At 43.8% G+C, this 14,519-nt stretch overlaps 1 protein-coding gene across 1 annotated transcript in view; it reads right to left on the reverse strand.

Moving 5' to 3' along the window:
- Positions 1-4,383: 4,383 nt before the first annotated feature.
- The window catches only part of CERS5 (ceramide synthase 5), a gene marked incomplete at both ends in the record, with an annotated part of 28,991 nt that continues 18,855 nt past the window's right edge, over positions 4,384-14,519 (reverse strand). The window contains 7 exons of the mRNA XM_084256285.1: positions 4,384-4,533; positions 7,083-7,239; positions 8,008-8,114; positions 8,211-8,339; positions 9,760-9,852; positions 11,708-11,758; positions 13,364-13,421. Of these exons, the coding sequence (XP_084112411.1) occupies positions 4,384-4,533; positions 7,083-7,239; positions 8,008-8,114; positions 8,211-8,339; positions 9,760-9,852; positions 11,708-11,758; positions 13,364-13,421 (745 nt within the window). The remainder of the gene's footprint in view (positions 4,534-7,082; positions 7,240-8,007; positions 8,115-8,210; positions 8,340-9,759; positions 9,853-11,707; positions 11,759-13,363; positions 13,422-14,519) is intronic.

A 14,519-nucleotide genomic window follows, 5' to 3' on the forward strand; every position in this document is an offset into this window, starting at 1 on the left:
GGGTGGGGGACCAGGAGGCTCCAGAGGCAACTGAGCTTCCCAGTACCCCCGCACATCTGCACTTTTTGCACTCTTTGGCATTCTCTCAGGCTTTCTCCCTCTCAGACTCCTGTAGTATCTCCTAGTGGTCCTGCCGCCCTTTGAGCCTCCGAGCCCCGCCCCTCTCGGCACAGGTGTCTACACTTAATATGCGAGCTCCCTGCCCTCGGGACCCAGGTGTCCATAATCATAGGCACTTGATTATGCCCTGGGTGTCCTGGACAGCCCAGGAGGGGTGCCAGGCCACAGGTGGCAGTCACAGACACTGGTGGAGGGAGGTTGGGAAAAATCTGGTAACTTTGTTGACCCTACAGGGATCACGGGGGTTGTTTCCACGTATTCTCTCATAAATTGCAATGCAGCGAGTGCCCTGTTGCCTTATGCTTATGTGTTCGTTTCCAGAGAGACTAATGTCTTTTATCTTTTTTTTTTTTTAAAGTATTTATTTATGCATACAAGAACTGGGGTACAGGCCAGAGGTATGGGGCGGTGTGTGTCGGGGGGGATAAGAAGATTCACCAGAGACAGAGTGGGGAGCAGAACAGGCAGATCTACTAAAATACACTGCTGAGGGGAGCAGCGGGTGAGGCAGGAGAGGTCTGCTGCGCCATGTGGGTTGCTCCCTGGCCAGCCATGGATGGAACTTGTGCTCCAGAGGTTACTGATCGCTTGATAGTGCCGTTGTCTTAACCCCTATTAGGGCGGCCCCTAAAGTCTTTTATCTTCAATAGTTAGGTTGCTTTTTCAGGTGGTTGTTTCACTTTCATCAGCAACATTTCCCCATTCTGTTAGTGTAAAGTGGTTTCTATTCATTTTAATTTACATATCCTTGATTTCCAATAAAGCTGAGCATATTTTATTGACCTGTTAGCCATTAGGAGCATCTTGTTAGTAGTCATTAGTATATTCACCCTCTGGGAATCCTGGAGGCAACTGGAATTACCTTTGCTTCCTGCCTGCTTCCCCACCCCCATCTTTCTTTCTTTTTTTTTTTTTTTTATAGAGGCATGTTTTATTTATTTGTTTGTTCGTTTGTTTTGTTTATACATGCACTGGGTACAGTCAGAAGCGCGGGAGGGTGAGAGAATTCACCAGAGCCAGAGCGGGGAGCAGAGCAGGCAGAAGGACCGAAGCACACTGCTGAGGGGAGCATCGGGCGGCAGGAGAGGTCTGCGCACCATGTGGGACCCTCCTCCAGTGGCCGGGGAGCAGCTGGGAATCGAACCGGAGCCGCAGAGGCCGCGGGCAGCCTCGCAACCCAGCGCTCAACCGCTGCACCACCGGTGAGGCCCCCCACCCCCATCTTTCTTTCTGTTGGGTTGCCTGTTTTTTTTTGGGTTGTCTTTTTTTAATTATATATCCTGGATATTAGTGTTCTGCTAGTTATATATTGCAGGTTTAAAATTTTTGAGCTTTGTTATTTGGGAGTTTGTGAGGGTGGGGGCATAAGAATCCCAGTTTGTTGGCATCATCATACATACCTCTGCAGAGCAATCCCATGGATCACAGCTCCAACCCGTTTTTATGCAAAATCTTACTGAGGGGGCAGCGGGGTGAGACAGCAGAGGCCTGCTGCGCCATGTGGGTCACCTCCCTGGCCGCTGATCAAACTCGTGGCTTGATCAGTGGCTGGTGATAGACTGACAGCACTCTTTGACCCCTCTGCAACCAGGAAGACCCTGTAGTGACACTCTTAAATGGCCTGGCAGCCTGGCAACTTTTGCTTCCTTCCTCTTAGGAGTGCAACCTGTGAGATCTGTGTACGTGCTTTGGTAGGGACTGGCTACACAGTAATAAGACAATACATAGTAAGACTCATTTATGGAATGGAAATCCTGCTTTTAGAGAAATGTTTTGAATTCAACTGTATATGAAATCATTTTCTGAGTAGTAAAGCACTATACAAACATACTGGTTATTTTTCTAGTAAATAACAAATACCCTTTTATAGTCAGAGGTAATGCCTTGCTTTTCTTACAAATATCCTTAGTTTTCTGATAGGGATGGTATGAATCAGCATCTAATCTGCACTCCACTGTTTTGGGGCCTTCCTTTCAGACATGAGAAATCCCAGGTCTTTTCTAAAACTGACTATGGCAGCTTTACTGTCACAATATTAGCTTCCAGTTCTGTATTTAACCCCCTTAGCCTATTACTCAACCCCCACCTCAAAAAAAAAAAAAAATACACACACACTCTCACACTGCTTCTTCTCAGAACAAGCTCCTAATCCTGTAATTGACCCTAATCTCAACTCATTCATCCAAAGCAAACACTGTAATGTCTTGCTTCTGGCTTAATGTTTCCTTCTTTTTCTAAAAGATTTATTTATTTATTTATTTATACAAGAACTGGGGTACAAGCCAGAAGTGCGGGAGGAGAGGATTCACCAGACACAGTGGGGAGCAGAGGGACTGAAGGCTCTGATGAGCTGAGCGGGAGTGGGCAAGACAGGAGAGGTCTGCTGCACCATGTGGGTATCTCCCTGGCCGGCAGGGAATTGAATCTGTGCTGCAGAGGGTGTGGACAGCTTCACAGTGTTGGGCTTAACCTGCTGTGACACAGGGGAGGCCCCTAAATGTTTCTTCAACATGTATTCTTCCTCATTATGAAGTCTTGGCAAGTGAAATAGTCCAGTGGTTAAGAACAGAGACACTAGGTTTGCCTCCTTACTAGCTGACCTCAGGATAGTTTTCCCCAACCCGACCTGTATTTATAGAGTAGTTGCTGAAATTTCAAAAGGTCTTTATTTTCAAAAGTATTTTCTTTCATATTTCGAAATAATCTATTCACCAATATATCAATTTGAACACCCCTAAGATACAGAGACTTAATCTTTCAGTCTTCCTATCTAGCTCTGACTTTGTAAAAATTTTTAAAATGTTCCCATGTCCCCAAAGGAAGTCTTTTAAAAATCCAGCCACTTCGTAAGTTCAGTGGGCTGCATATCCTAATGTTAACAAACTAAACATCTGACTCTTGGCTACAAACTGAAGGAAGGAAGTTATTGTTCTATCTCCCTGGCATAAAGCACTCCATCTATCTTAATGTCCACAAGATTATCTTGAAATATTTTGACAATCTGAATATTCATGAAATGGAAAACAATATTCTGAAGGATGAGTACTACTATTGGTAATTTTGCCAAGACCTCAACTAGAACAAGGTCTGGATTAGAAAAACTGTTTCTCTGTGGGCTAAAAAGAGTATTAAGTTAAACATATGCTCAGACTGATTTATCACAATCTTAAAATGGTAACTGATAGTCTCTGTATCCAATAAAGTGGGAAATACAAGTACCTAACTAAAAGTGCCTTAGCTCTTCAACCAAAGCTTTTATTACTATGGCGATATACATGCTTTCATCTGTTCAGTATTTTTTGTGATCACTACACATGTTTATTTTTTCTTAAAAGATAAAGCACTAAAGTGTAGATACTCTCTTTCCAATATGCACATAAAGGTATGTTTTGATGTCCAAGGGTCTCTAGAACCAGATCTGAAAATATTCTTATTTATGGATTCAAGGAATTGGGGACAGAATCACTAAAGAAGCTGAGACAGCAGAGGGTTGAAGCACTTTTAATCAGAGAAGAGTAAACAATAATATAAACCGTCAACAGCTCACCCAGTGGCTGTTGTCCTCCAGCCCTCAGCGCACCCTCTCCCACCCCCCTCTCCCTGCGTACCATTGAGTAAAGAGCAGGGTATCAGCAGCTGTCCGTGTCGCTACCAGGTGGTAGGAAGGTTATCTAGCTAGGGGCCATAGAATCTAACCGTCCGTCCATTCTTATCTGTTTCTATACCACTTCAATGAAATATTCCAACTCCAAAAGAGGAACAGCCAGAATAGCTGGAACTAAGCCCGGTTGCGCCATCCAGACGGCGAGAGCCTCAAGAGCCATGGGCTGCAAAAGGGGACAGTCAGGAGCCAGCCTAAATCGAGATGCAGCAAATCTGGAATTAGGGTGGGTTCAAAGAGGGACCAGGCAAGGCCTAGAAACCCCAGTCCAGACTGTGCCCCAACCGAGGCAATGGAACTCAAGCATATGCACAAATGCATGCGCGCATGCCCCCCACCCACACGCGCGCATGCACACACACACTCGCACACAAATATACACACAGCAAATAACATTACTGAGAGAACCTGGAGGCTATTAAATACAAAATGGCAGAGTTTTTTTTTTTTTTTTAAAAAGTGAAATCATTTGTTTCTTCGATTCTCCTTAATGCCTTGCAGACCCCTTAGTCAAAGGAGTGTAGATGAGGGGAGGCCCAAGAGGAATAGGTGGCCTGTGGCCCTACGAGTCCATGTGAGCTGAAGTCCCCACATCCACCACTTTACTCTTCAGCCCAATAGCTGCCTCCCACGTGACCATTCACCAGCTTGGCACCGTTAGTGGAGCTGCGCCCACAGGGGCTTTTTGTGTTGGTGGTCACATCTTCTTCCTCCGAGCTGCTCTCAACATCACTGCGATCATCTTTAGATACCTGGGTGGGATGAGGTCAAAGGCAAGAAAAATGAGGAGCGAACTCTTCTGGAACCACAAGCCAGACGAAGGTCACTAAGCCCATGTTTGGGCACTGTTCCCACACTGGCCCTCTTTCTGGTGGCAACTGACTCAAAGTAGTATCTGCACCATAGCTACCATTATGAACAGACTGCCTGCTTTCTGGGTTTCTCCATCTTATCTGATTCTGTTTCCTGCTGGGGTGAAGGAGTTTATTTTTTCAGGACCAGCCGGAAAGAGCCAAGATCATCCACTGAGTCCTAGCATAATTCGAAGGAAACTCAAGCAGCTGTCCTTTTCCATCTCAAAAAATAGGAAAGACCAACATAAACAATCTCTACGGCTGTGACCACTGCTGCTGTCCAATGGTGGTTGTGTCACCTGCAGTTATTCAGGTTAGTCACCCTGAGTTTGCTTTACCATCCTCTGCGCTGATTCATAACTGGGTTTTGTCAGTAGTTCTACTCTGCCTGGGTTCAACTAGCAATCTCCAATCGTGCTGTTTCTCCATGCTTATCCCTTTCATCAGCAGCAAGATCACTTCTTTTGGGCAACTTCACCATCTCTAAGACTCACCAGTAGGGTGAAAATGAAAGTGGATTGGCAGTCAGTGAGAAGAGGTTTCCAGTTCCAATCATGCTACTATCTGAGTCTTTACTGTTAACCTTAGTTCTGTATTTTCAAATGAAGAGTTTGGTTTAGAGCAGAGTTTTCCAATCTAAATTATCCTTAAACTATTTAAATTTCTCTACCACTGGCCATAAAAGTAAAGGCGAGAAGCCCAGTGAGACCTATGTCACACTTCTGGCCTCCAGAACTGGAGAATAATAAATGTGAGTCAAGTAAAGGCCGGGGTGGGTGAGAGGGAAGAAAGCTACAACCTCTGCTGTCAAGGAGGCGGGCTTACTTTAGTGTAGCTCTAAGATCCTGCAGTTTAGTATAGCTGTTGCCCAGTGAACCCAGACAACACATTGATTACCTGGTTATTAAGAACTTTCCAGCAGAGGGCAGAATATGTCTAAATAGGAGGTAAAGGGGAATTAAAAAATGGGGAATGACAAAAAAAAGGAAAGAAAAAATAGAAAGGAGGGACCTCCCTGGTGGCACAAGGGGTTAAGTCTCAGCACTACGAAGCTATCGGCAATCACTGCAGCACGAGTTCTATCCCTGGCCTGGGAGCTGACCCACATGGCGCAGCAGACTTCCCCTGTCTCACCCACTGCTCCCCTCAGCAGTGTATTTCAGTAGATACGTCTGTTCTGCTCCCCACTCTGTCTCTGGTGAATACTTTCACCCCCAGCACCTCTGGCCTACACCCCAGTTCTTGTATGGATAAATAATCTTTAAAAATAAACAAACAAAAAATAGAAAGGGAAAAAGAGAGCAGACTCAACTTCTGCTTTTTAGGAAAGAGAATCTAGCAACTTTAGCTCCAGCAGACAATGACCCTAGAGGGTCAGAAAAGTGGGCATGCTCTGAGACAATACAGGGGAACAGACAGGAAAGCAGGAGGGGAGAGAAACACAGACAGACATGCTTCACCAAATACCAGAAGCACAGATACACTTACATGCAAGAGATGAAACTGTCCAGCTCCGGCCAGGCATAGAAAAAAGGTAGGAGGTGAGAAAAGAGTGGAGAGTACAGAGTCTGGGTCTAATCCTTCCTGGATAGGCCACCTGGTCAGGAAAGAAAAGCAGGGAGGAGATAGAGGTCCAGTAGCTACAGCAAAATGCACAGGCACACTGAGTCAGTTCTGAAACCAACTACAGCTGTGAGGAACAGTGACAAAAGAATCCTATGCCTGGGTGACATCCCATCCCTTTGTCCCAGAATCAGTGTTTCCTCTACCAGAGCCCCTCCCTTGGGATTCTGTATTAATGAAGATTGAAATTTCTACCCCTTGAGCTAATCACAGCCTGAATACTTCAGAACTTGCAAAATTTGGCTAAGTCTTATCATCAAATAACAGCTTTGTGCTTTGGGGCACCTGTTGCATAAGATGGACATTTAAAACCCTAAATACCCACTTCACTTAGGACCCTTGCCTCATACAACAGTGGGGTAAGGCCGGTACTTAGTTCCTGTTAAAGTGCGGTTATCTTGAGGTGGCCTGTGGGGTAACACACTGTTCCTAGGAAATCTAACATCTCTGCTTTTATAATTTTATATCATGGAGCTCTAGACATGATTTTCTTTGAAAACTGAAAGCAGAAATACAAAATCCACTGAAGCAGGCAGGTAAGGTACAGGAAATGGCTGAGGCTATTTCCAAAACTTAATCCAATTCATTATTTAAGAAGTCATCTCTGTGGAGCAGGAAGAAGACACCTTTCTCTTGCATCTACGTCATGTCTTAAAAGGATTAGGCCCTTGTACTACAAAACAGGCAAACAAATCTGGAGTCCCTGGTTTTTTTTTGGGTCTGCTTGTGTAGATGGGGTTCACCAGGCTAGATTGAGAAGGTCTACAGATTAATAGCTATCTTCTCCCTCAGCCTCAAAGAAAGAAGCCACATTTTATCCTCACCTTTCCCCGGATCAAGGCTTTGAAAGCAATTCGGGCGATCAGATAGGACCAGATGACATGCAGAACCTGTAGGATCAGGAGAAGGCCATTGAAGAGCCACCAAGAGGGATAAGGTCCAATCATCTCCCAACTCTCAAAGAGGGTCGTGTTCAGAATCCTAGAAAAGGGAACCACTGGTCAGACACAAGAGTCCAAGCCTGGCAGACAGGATGAAGCTGAGTTGGGTCTTCTCCCCACGCCTTCTATCAGCTGACGTTTCTGGGATATACACCCACAGTGAGAAGAGATTAAAGAAAGGGGACCTATGGAGTTTTCTATCTTTGGAGACAGGGGAAGATTTATAAATCTTAGGAACTGATGGTACAACTCATTAATTGCTTCAAATATGTAGAGTTTCACAAAATCAGGAGAGCAACGGGATCATAACCCTAGGAATTACTCAGATCCTCAAGCACAAACAGGACAGTAGGTAACTCATTCCCTCAGATTAACAGAATCTCCAATCCACAGCATCGCTGACTTTGTACCGTAAAGCAATGAGTATCGAAGTGAGAGTGTTATGTGGATGTGCTGGTCAAGGTAGGGGAAGGAGCGTAGAGCAGGAAAACAAACAAGTACAGTCGGAGAATTTGGTAATCAATGGGAAAGAAGGCAAAGGAATTTCTTAAGCATAAAATGCTTAAGTGTTCCTCAGAGGTAAGTCAGGAAAGTCACAGCCAAGTGAGCTGGAGGCTCTGAATGAGAATTATACCTCACCAGACACACTGTGCAAGGCAACCGAGGCTCCTGTGAGAGTTCCCAATGGGTTAAGTTAGATGAAAGAAAGAGCACATATAGAGGGTTCATGACAGTCTGTTCCCCAAGTTGGCAAAAGGCATCATTAGCCACATATGTATTTATTACAGCTCCATAGTCCTACACTTACCAGAATGGATAGATTCCCAGACGAGTGACCACAAAAACAGCGCTGAAAACCACAAAAAGGGTGTCACAGAGACGCTGATACTTGGCATAATTGGCCAGCTTAGCTGCCTGCAGGAAAGAGGGTAAGAATTGAGTTTGGGAGAAAATCAGTTCTCACACAGGAAGAAAGACAGGAATGACGCAGAGGAGGGGCGAGGGTCTTACCTCCAGCAAGAAGTCTGAGACGTCATGTAGACACATGACCAGAGTGCCCACCCGAACCATGTTGTTGATATAGGAGAAGGAAATGAGCCCGATGGTGGCCAAGTGATGCACAAACATGATCAGGAAGTCCTAGGATGGAATGGAAACAGAAGAGGCGTGGCCTGCACTGCTCCCTGAGGATGTCACACCTCCAACAGCCCCAGCCCTAGAGACTCCATTCTGTTCAGACTCTACCTTAAGGAGCTGCCTACCATTAAACTCCAAGCTCTCTAAGTCAGTACCTGACCAATAACTGACACTGGTACTGCTCAAAGTACAGGGAGAATTACTTTCCTTTGGTAATTACCGACTATGTAGAGCACCAACCACGAGCTAACAATGGAATAATTTCCCAGCTGTCAGTTTGACATACAAACCTTAGACATCCCTGCAATTCTAAAATTTTCTGCTTTGATAAAGAAATTTTCAACCAAAGGGATCAAAAAAGGAGAGGTTTGTAGAGGGTTAAACTCTTTCAAAAGGTTTCAGAGAAATGCTGATCAATTTATTTCATTGCAAATACTTCCTGGTCTCAGATTAAAGCTCTCATTTCCTCTGGGTTCATATACCAAGATTAAATCTGTAGAAATATCTAAATACCTAAGTTATCAGACACATCTATTAAGTACTTATCATCCCAGTGAAGGAGAGAGGGTGGGAGAAGGTAGGTGAACTGGGGTCAGAAGGATAAGGATGTTCTTCACATAGATAGTATGGCATGTTCTAGCTCGAGTTGGGGATGGGTTCACAAGTATACATTCTAGATATGTTTTAAAATTTACATACAGGTTAAAAACCTTTTATGTGTCACGTACTAAAATAAAATGTTAATTAAGGGAAACTCTCCTGAGCATAAGAGAATGAAAGGCATCTTGAATAGAGTACCAAGTTTCTAGGTAACACAACTGATCTCTCAGATTAGAGTCAATCCATTCCCATAAATGCTAACCAGGGTTTTCTCCAGCAAGGATAAACTTAAGTTATTTCCATCTTTACCACTATGTGGGCAAGTCATCTCCTCTAAATCTGTTTTCCTAAACAACAGCAAGAGGGTAAAACTAAGCCACCTAGATCCTCTTCCAGTCGACATTCTTTGAGTCACTAAGAAGGGAGAACAGAGAAACAAAGATCTAATGTCAAACAAAAGCCAGATCCAAGTTTCCTGGAATTGGCCCTTCTCCTGTACAGCCCTTTTATCCTCAAGTTCTGAGGACCTGTATATGTGTAAGAACCTTGGAGAAAAATAAGGAAAGGGATATGGTTCTTAGCTGGTTAACCGTTCTCATCCTGGGATGCCTTTAATATTAAATATACCTCAATATGCATCATCATTATGAAGGACGAAACAAGTCTCATTTCTGAGACTATTACAAAGAACTAATAGTCCATTCAAACTTATTTTCTCCCTCTTTTGTGGTCCCAATCAGGGCAAAGAATCCAACACAGTAGCAGTCATGGAAAATACCAGAAAGGAGACAAAATAAAGGGTTAAGGGAACCAATATCCTTACCTTTCTTTTAATGTCTGTAAACTGAGAAAACATAAGAGACCAATAGAAGGCCAATTCCATGATGTAGTAGTAATAAAGCCCACTTGTGAGAGGCTGGAAGAAACAAGAGAGTCAGAATAGCAGGTAATCAAAGATTCATTCCATCTCTGTAGTTTTCTCTGAATTGGAGAACCAATGCCCCAAATATTAGATATCCTTCTTCCCCAACATTTCCCAAGTTATGCAGTAGCAAACACACTTTGGGTCAGTGTGGTGACTTAAACCACTACCCTCTGTCCTTCAACATACAAATCTTTAGCTCTCATCTTTTAGATATCAGATAGGAAACACATAGTACAATCAAGTCAGTGTATCTAGAATTATAGGCACTTAATACTTTTCAGATTAAACACACTCAGGCCTTCCCTTTTTCCACCCTGTTAGCAGCCCCCTATCTAGTATAGATTAGGACCAAGATTTTTTTTTTGTTTTTTTTAAACACTTTTTTTTTTTTTTTAAATTTTCTAGAGGCATGTCTTATTTATTTATTTATTATTTGTTTGTTTGGTTTATACATGCACTGGATACAGTCAGAAGCGCGGGAGGGTGAGAGAATTCACCAGAGCCAGAGCGGGGAGCAGAGCAGGCAGAAGGACCGAAGCACACTGCTGAGGGGAGCAGCGGGCGGCAGGAGAGGTCTGCGCACCATGTGGGACCCTCCTCCTGTGGCCGGGGAGCAGCCGGGGATTGAACAGGCACCGCAGAGGCCGCAGGCAGATTCGCAACCCAGTGCTCAACCGCTGCGCCACCGGGAAGGCCCTTTTTAAACACTTTTTTAAAAAGATTTACTTATTTATTTATGCATACAAGAACTGGGGTACAGGCCAGAGATGCGGGGGATGAGAGGATTCACCAGAGACAAGAGTGGGGAACAGAACAGGCAGATCGGCGGAAATACACTGCAGAGGTGAGCAGCAAGCCAGACAGGAGAAGTCCTGCTGTGCCATGTGGGTCAGCTCCCTGGCCAGGGATCGAATTCATGCTGTAGTGGCTGCTGCCGATAGTTTGATAACACTGACTTTAACTCCTGCGCCACCAGGGAGGCCCGAACCAGGATATTCTTAAGGGTAATCCAAGTTGCCTTCTATACAAAAGTGACAGGTGAACCAGAAAGCATGTCACTAAATACCAGGAAGCCGTTTTTCTTTCCATCCCAGTTAGAGTGAATACAGAACAAAAGCCTCAGTGATTTCACTGCAGTAGGTGGTCTTAGAAAGAGAAACTGTGGGGGCCTCCCTGGTGGCACAGTAAAGTCTCAGGGCTATCAAGCTACCACAAGCCACTGTGGCACAAGTTCAACTCCCCCCCCCCCCCCACTGGGAGCTAACTCACATGGCACAGCAGACCTCTCCTGCCTCCCCTCAGCAGTATATTTCAGTAATCTGCCTGTTCTGCTACCCATTGTCTCTGGTGAATCCTCTCCCTGACCCCATACCTCTGGCCTACACCCCAGTTCTTGTATGCATAAATAAATAAAAATACATCTTTTTTTTTTTTTTTAAAGATTTATTTATACGAGCACTGGGTACAGTCAGAAGCATGGGAGGGTGAGAGTTCACCGAGTCAGAGGGGAGAGCAGAGCAAGCAGATTGACGAAGTACACCACTGAGGGGAGCAGCGGGCGGCAGGAGAGGTCTGCGTGCCATGTGGGATCCTCACTCAGTGGCCGGGGATTGAACTGGCGCTGCACAGGCTGCGGGCAGCTTCGCAACCCAGCGCTCAACTGCTGCGCCACCGGGGAGGCCCAATAAAAATACATCTTTAAAAAAAAAAAAAAAATAGAAACTCTGAACATATTAACCCCTCAACACAACCAAGGAAACGTGATTCTGCCCTGGGACTGGCACTGCACTCTCCCATACCATGTTCCCCACACAAGACCCTTGTCTTGAAAGGGCTCAGTTCCTACCTGATAGGGGTAACTGTGCCAGCACTGTCGCGTGTCCCAGAACCAAGGTGACTAAGAGAAAACAAGATAATCCAGGTCATTCTTGAACATTCTCTCCTGGCTTACTCATATAATGACCCCTCTCTAGGTGAGGGGAAAGAGATAAGGAAAAATAATCTCCCTTGAATTTAGGGGTCCTTGCAGGGTCAATAAATGTCTAATTTTTCTTCTAGAACAATGGAGTGTTATTACAAACAGAAAAACCATGTCCTCCGGTACACAGGAACAGGGAGCGCTCTGGGGTGGCTTTAGGGAGCATCACGACCCGGGGTCTGGGAGGCAAAGACCATGATTCTACCTGGTAACTGTGAGATCTCCATGGCCAAGGTCCAAAAGATGCAAAGATTCAAAAATCTCGAATGGAGTATCTTTTAAGGAAAGTATTTCATCTAAGCTGTTGAATTTATTACCGTTTAATCATTCATCGTATACCTTATTATCCCTTCAGGGTCTACAGTGTGTGTAACGAGAACCCCCATTTCTCCTTGATAGTGATCATCTGTTCTCCTTCTTCCTGGTCTCTCCATGTTATCAAACCTTTCAAAGAACCAGCGTTTGGCTTTGCTCATTTTCTCCATTATGTGTCGAATGCCTATTTCATTAACACACGCATTTAAAAAAATAATTTCTTTCCCTTAACCTCCTTTGGGTTTACTTTGCTCTTCTTGTTTCGCATCTTAAAGTAGAAGCAAGATTATTGAATTTAAAACTTTCTATAATAAACATTTATTAAAGTTATTACATTTCTCTTTAAGTATGTTTTAGCTGCATTCCACAACTTTTATATTTTCAACATCATCAATTCAAAGTATTTTGTAACTTTCCCAGTGGTTTGTTTCTTCTTTGGTGAGTGGGTTATTCAGAATTGTTTAACTTCCAAACATTTCCCAGATATCTTCTTAGTCCATTATTGTCAGAGAATGTATTTTGTAAGATTTCAATATTTCAAAATTTACTGAGACTTATTTTATGGTCTCGCACACAGTCTTAGTTGATGGCCCAAGTACATCTGGTATAGTGTTCTATATGTCACTTAGGTCAAGTTGGTTGATTTGTATTGTTCAAACCGACTTCCTCAGCTATTATTATGTCTAGTGATTTAGCCTAGTTAGAGAAGAGTATTACAACCTCCAACAACGATTGTGTATTTGTTAGCTCCCTTCAGTTCTGCCACTTTTTGCCCAGCTATATGATTTAGAGGAAACTAGTGTAGTAAAGTGAAGACAACAACATGGAATCAGGAATCAAAAAAACCTAAGATACTTCTTTGTTCTGACAATTAACTGAAAAGTGGGAATACTTGTTTTATCCACTCTTAAGGATTATTGATTCTGATTCCATTTCTGTAACTGGCTTGTCCATGAAAGGACGGGATTTTTGTCAAGTGCTTTGTAACCCATCACATGCTAAGGTGATGTCATACTATTATTATTAGCCTTATTCAGGGGGGAGAAACAGTATAGTGATGAGGTTACTGAAGTCAGATCCCAGTCTGAAGACAATTATTGAGCATATAAACTTGAGCTATGGGCAACACAGAGGGGCTTAAAAAAAAGCTTCAAAGGCATTTAGAGAGGCAGGCACAATTAAAACCCAACAGAGAATGTTCAGACTCACCGTCCAGAGAAATCGAATTCCATAGCAGAATATACATAAATAAAAAGTGAACCTCCACCTGGATCAGCAAAGAATAAAAGTTAGATACACATCCATTCAAAAGTCACTAGTGAGTGATAGGTAAGTTCTCAGAATAGGGATAAATACTGTTGCCTAAAAAGCCAAAGATAGAGACACCTTCCAATTTCTCTTTAAAACAGATTCCTACAGGGCCTCCCTGGTGGTGCAGTGGTTGAGCGCTGGGTTGTGAAGCTGCCTGCAGCCTCTGTAGCACCGGTTCGATCCCCAGCCACTGGGTGAGGGTCCCACATGGCGCGCAGACCTCTCCTGCTGCCCGCTGCTCCCCTCATCAGTGTACTTTGTCAGTCTGCCTGCTCTGCTCTCCCCTCTGGCTCTGGTGAATTCTCTCACCCTCCCGTGTTTCTGACTGTACCCAGTGCTTGTATAAATAAATAAATCTTAAAAAAAAAAAAAAAAGATTCCTACAAGTGTATAGTGGCTTTAATAAACTTGTCTTCTCCATCAGGACCCCTGATGATAGTGCCTGATTTTTTTTTTTTTTTGCATGACGTAACAGTGCTCTGTTTCTAGAAGATAATTAGTAAAAACCCAGTGAAATGAAGTATATGAAGCATTTCAGAAAAGGAATGCTTCCCACCAAAAAGTCAAGTTAGAGTCAGATAGTCCTATCTATGAAAACGTACAAGAGTGTGCCTCTTTACGCACATAAGTGCTATTATAGGAATTCATTCCCATATACTTTGGGGATGAGAAACAAAATGGAACTACAGCTATCTTAGTGGTAAACATGTCTAAGAAACTAAGGGTGACAAGTCTTTTAGTTCTCTTCTTCCCTACCTATAATAATTAGAATTAGCCTTCTAATAATACACTTTTTTTTTAAAGATTTATTTATTTATGCATACAAGAACTGGGGTACAGGCCAGAGTGTGGGTTGGGAGGGTGAGAAGATTCATCAGAAACGAAGTGGGGAGCAGAACAGGCAGACTGACTGAAATAGACTGCTGAGGGGAGCAGCGGGCAAGTCAGGAGAGGTCTGCTGCACCATGTGGGTTGCTCCCTGGCCAGCTGGGGATCGAATTTGTGCTGCAGAGGCTGTGGACAGCTTCACAGTGCTATGCTTAACCCCTAGCAC

This window comes from Talpa europaea (genome assembly GCF_964194135.1).
Source record: "Talpa europaea genome assembly, chromosome: 15".
In the NCBI taxonomy this organism is placed as follows: Eukaryota; Metazoa; Chordata; class Mammalia; order Eulipotyphla; family Talpidae; genus Talpa; species Talpa europaea.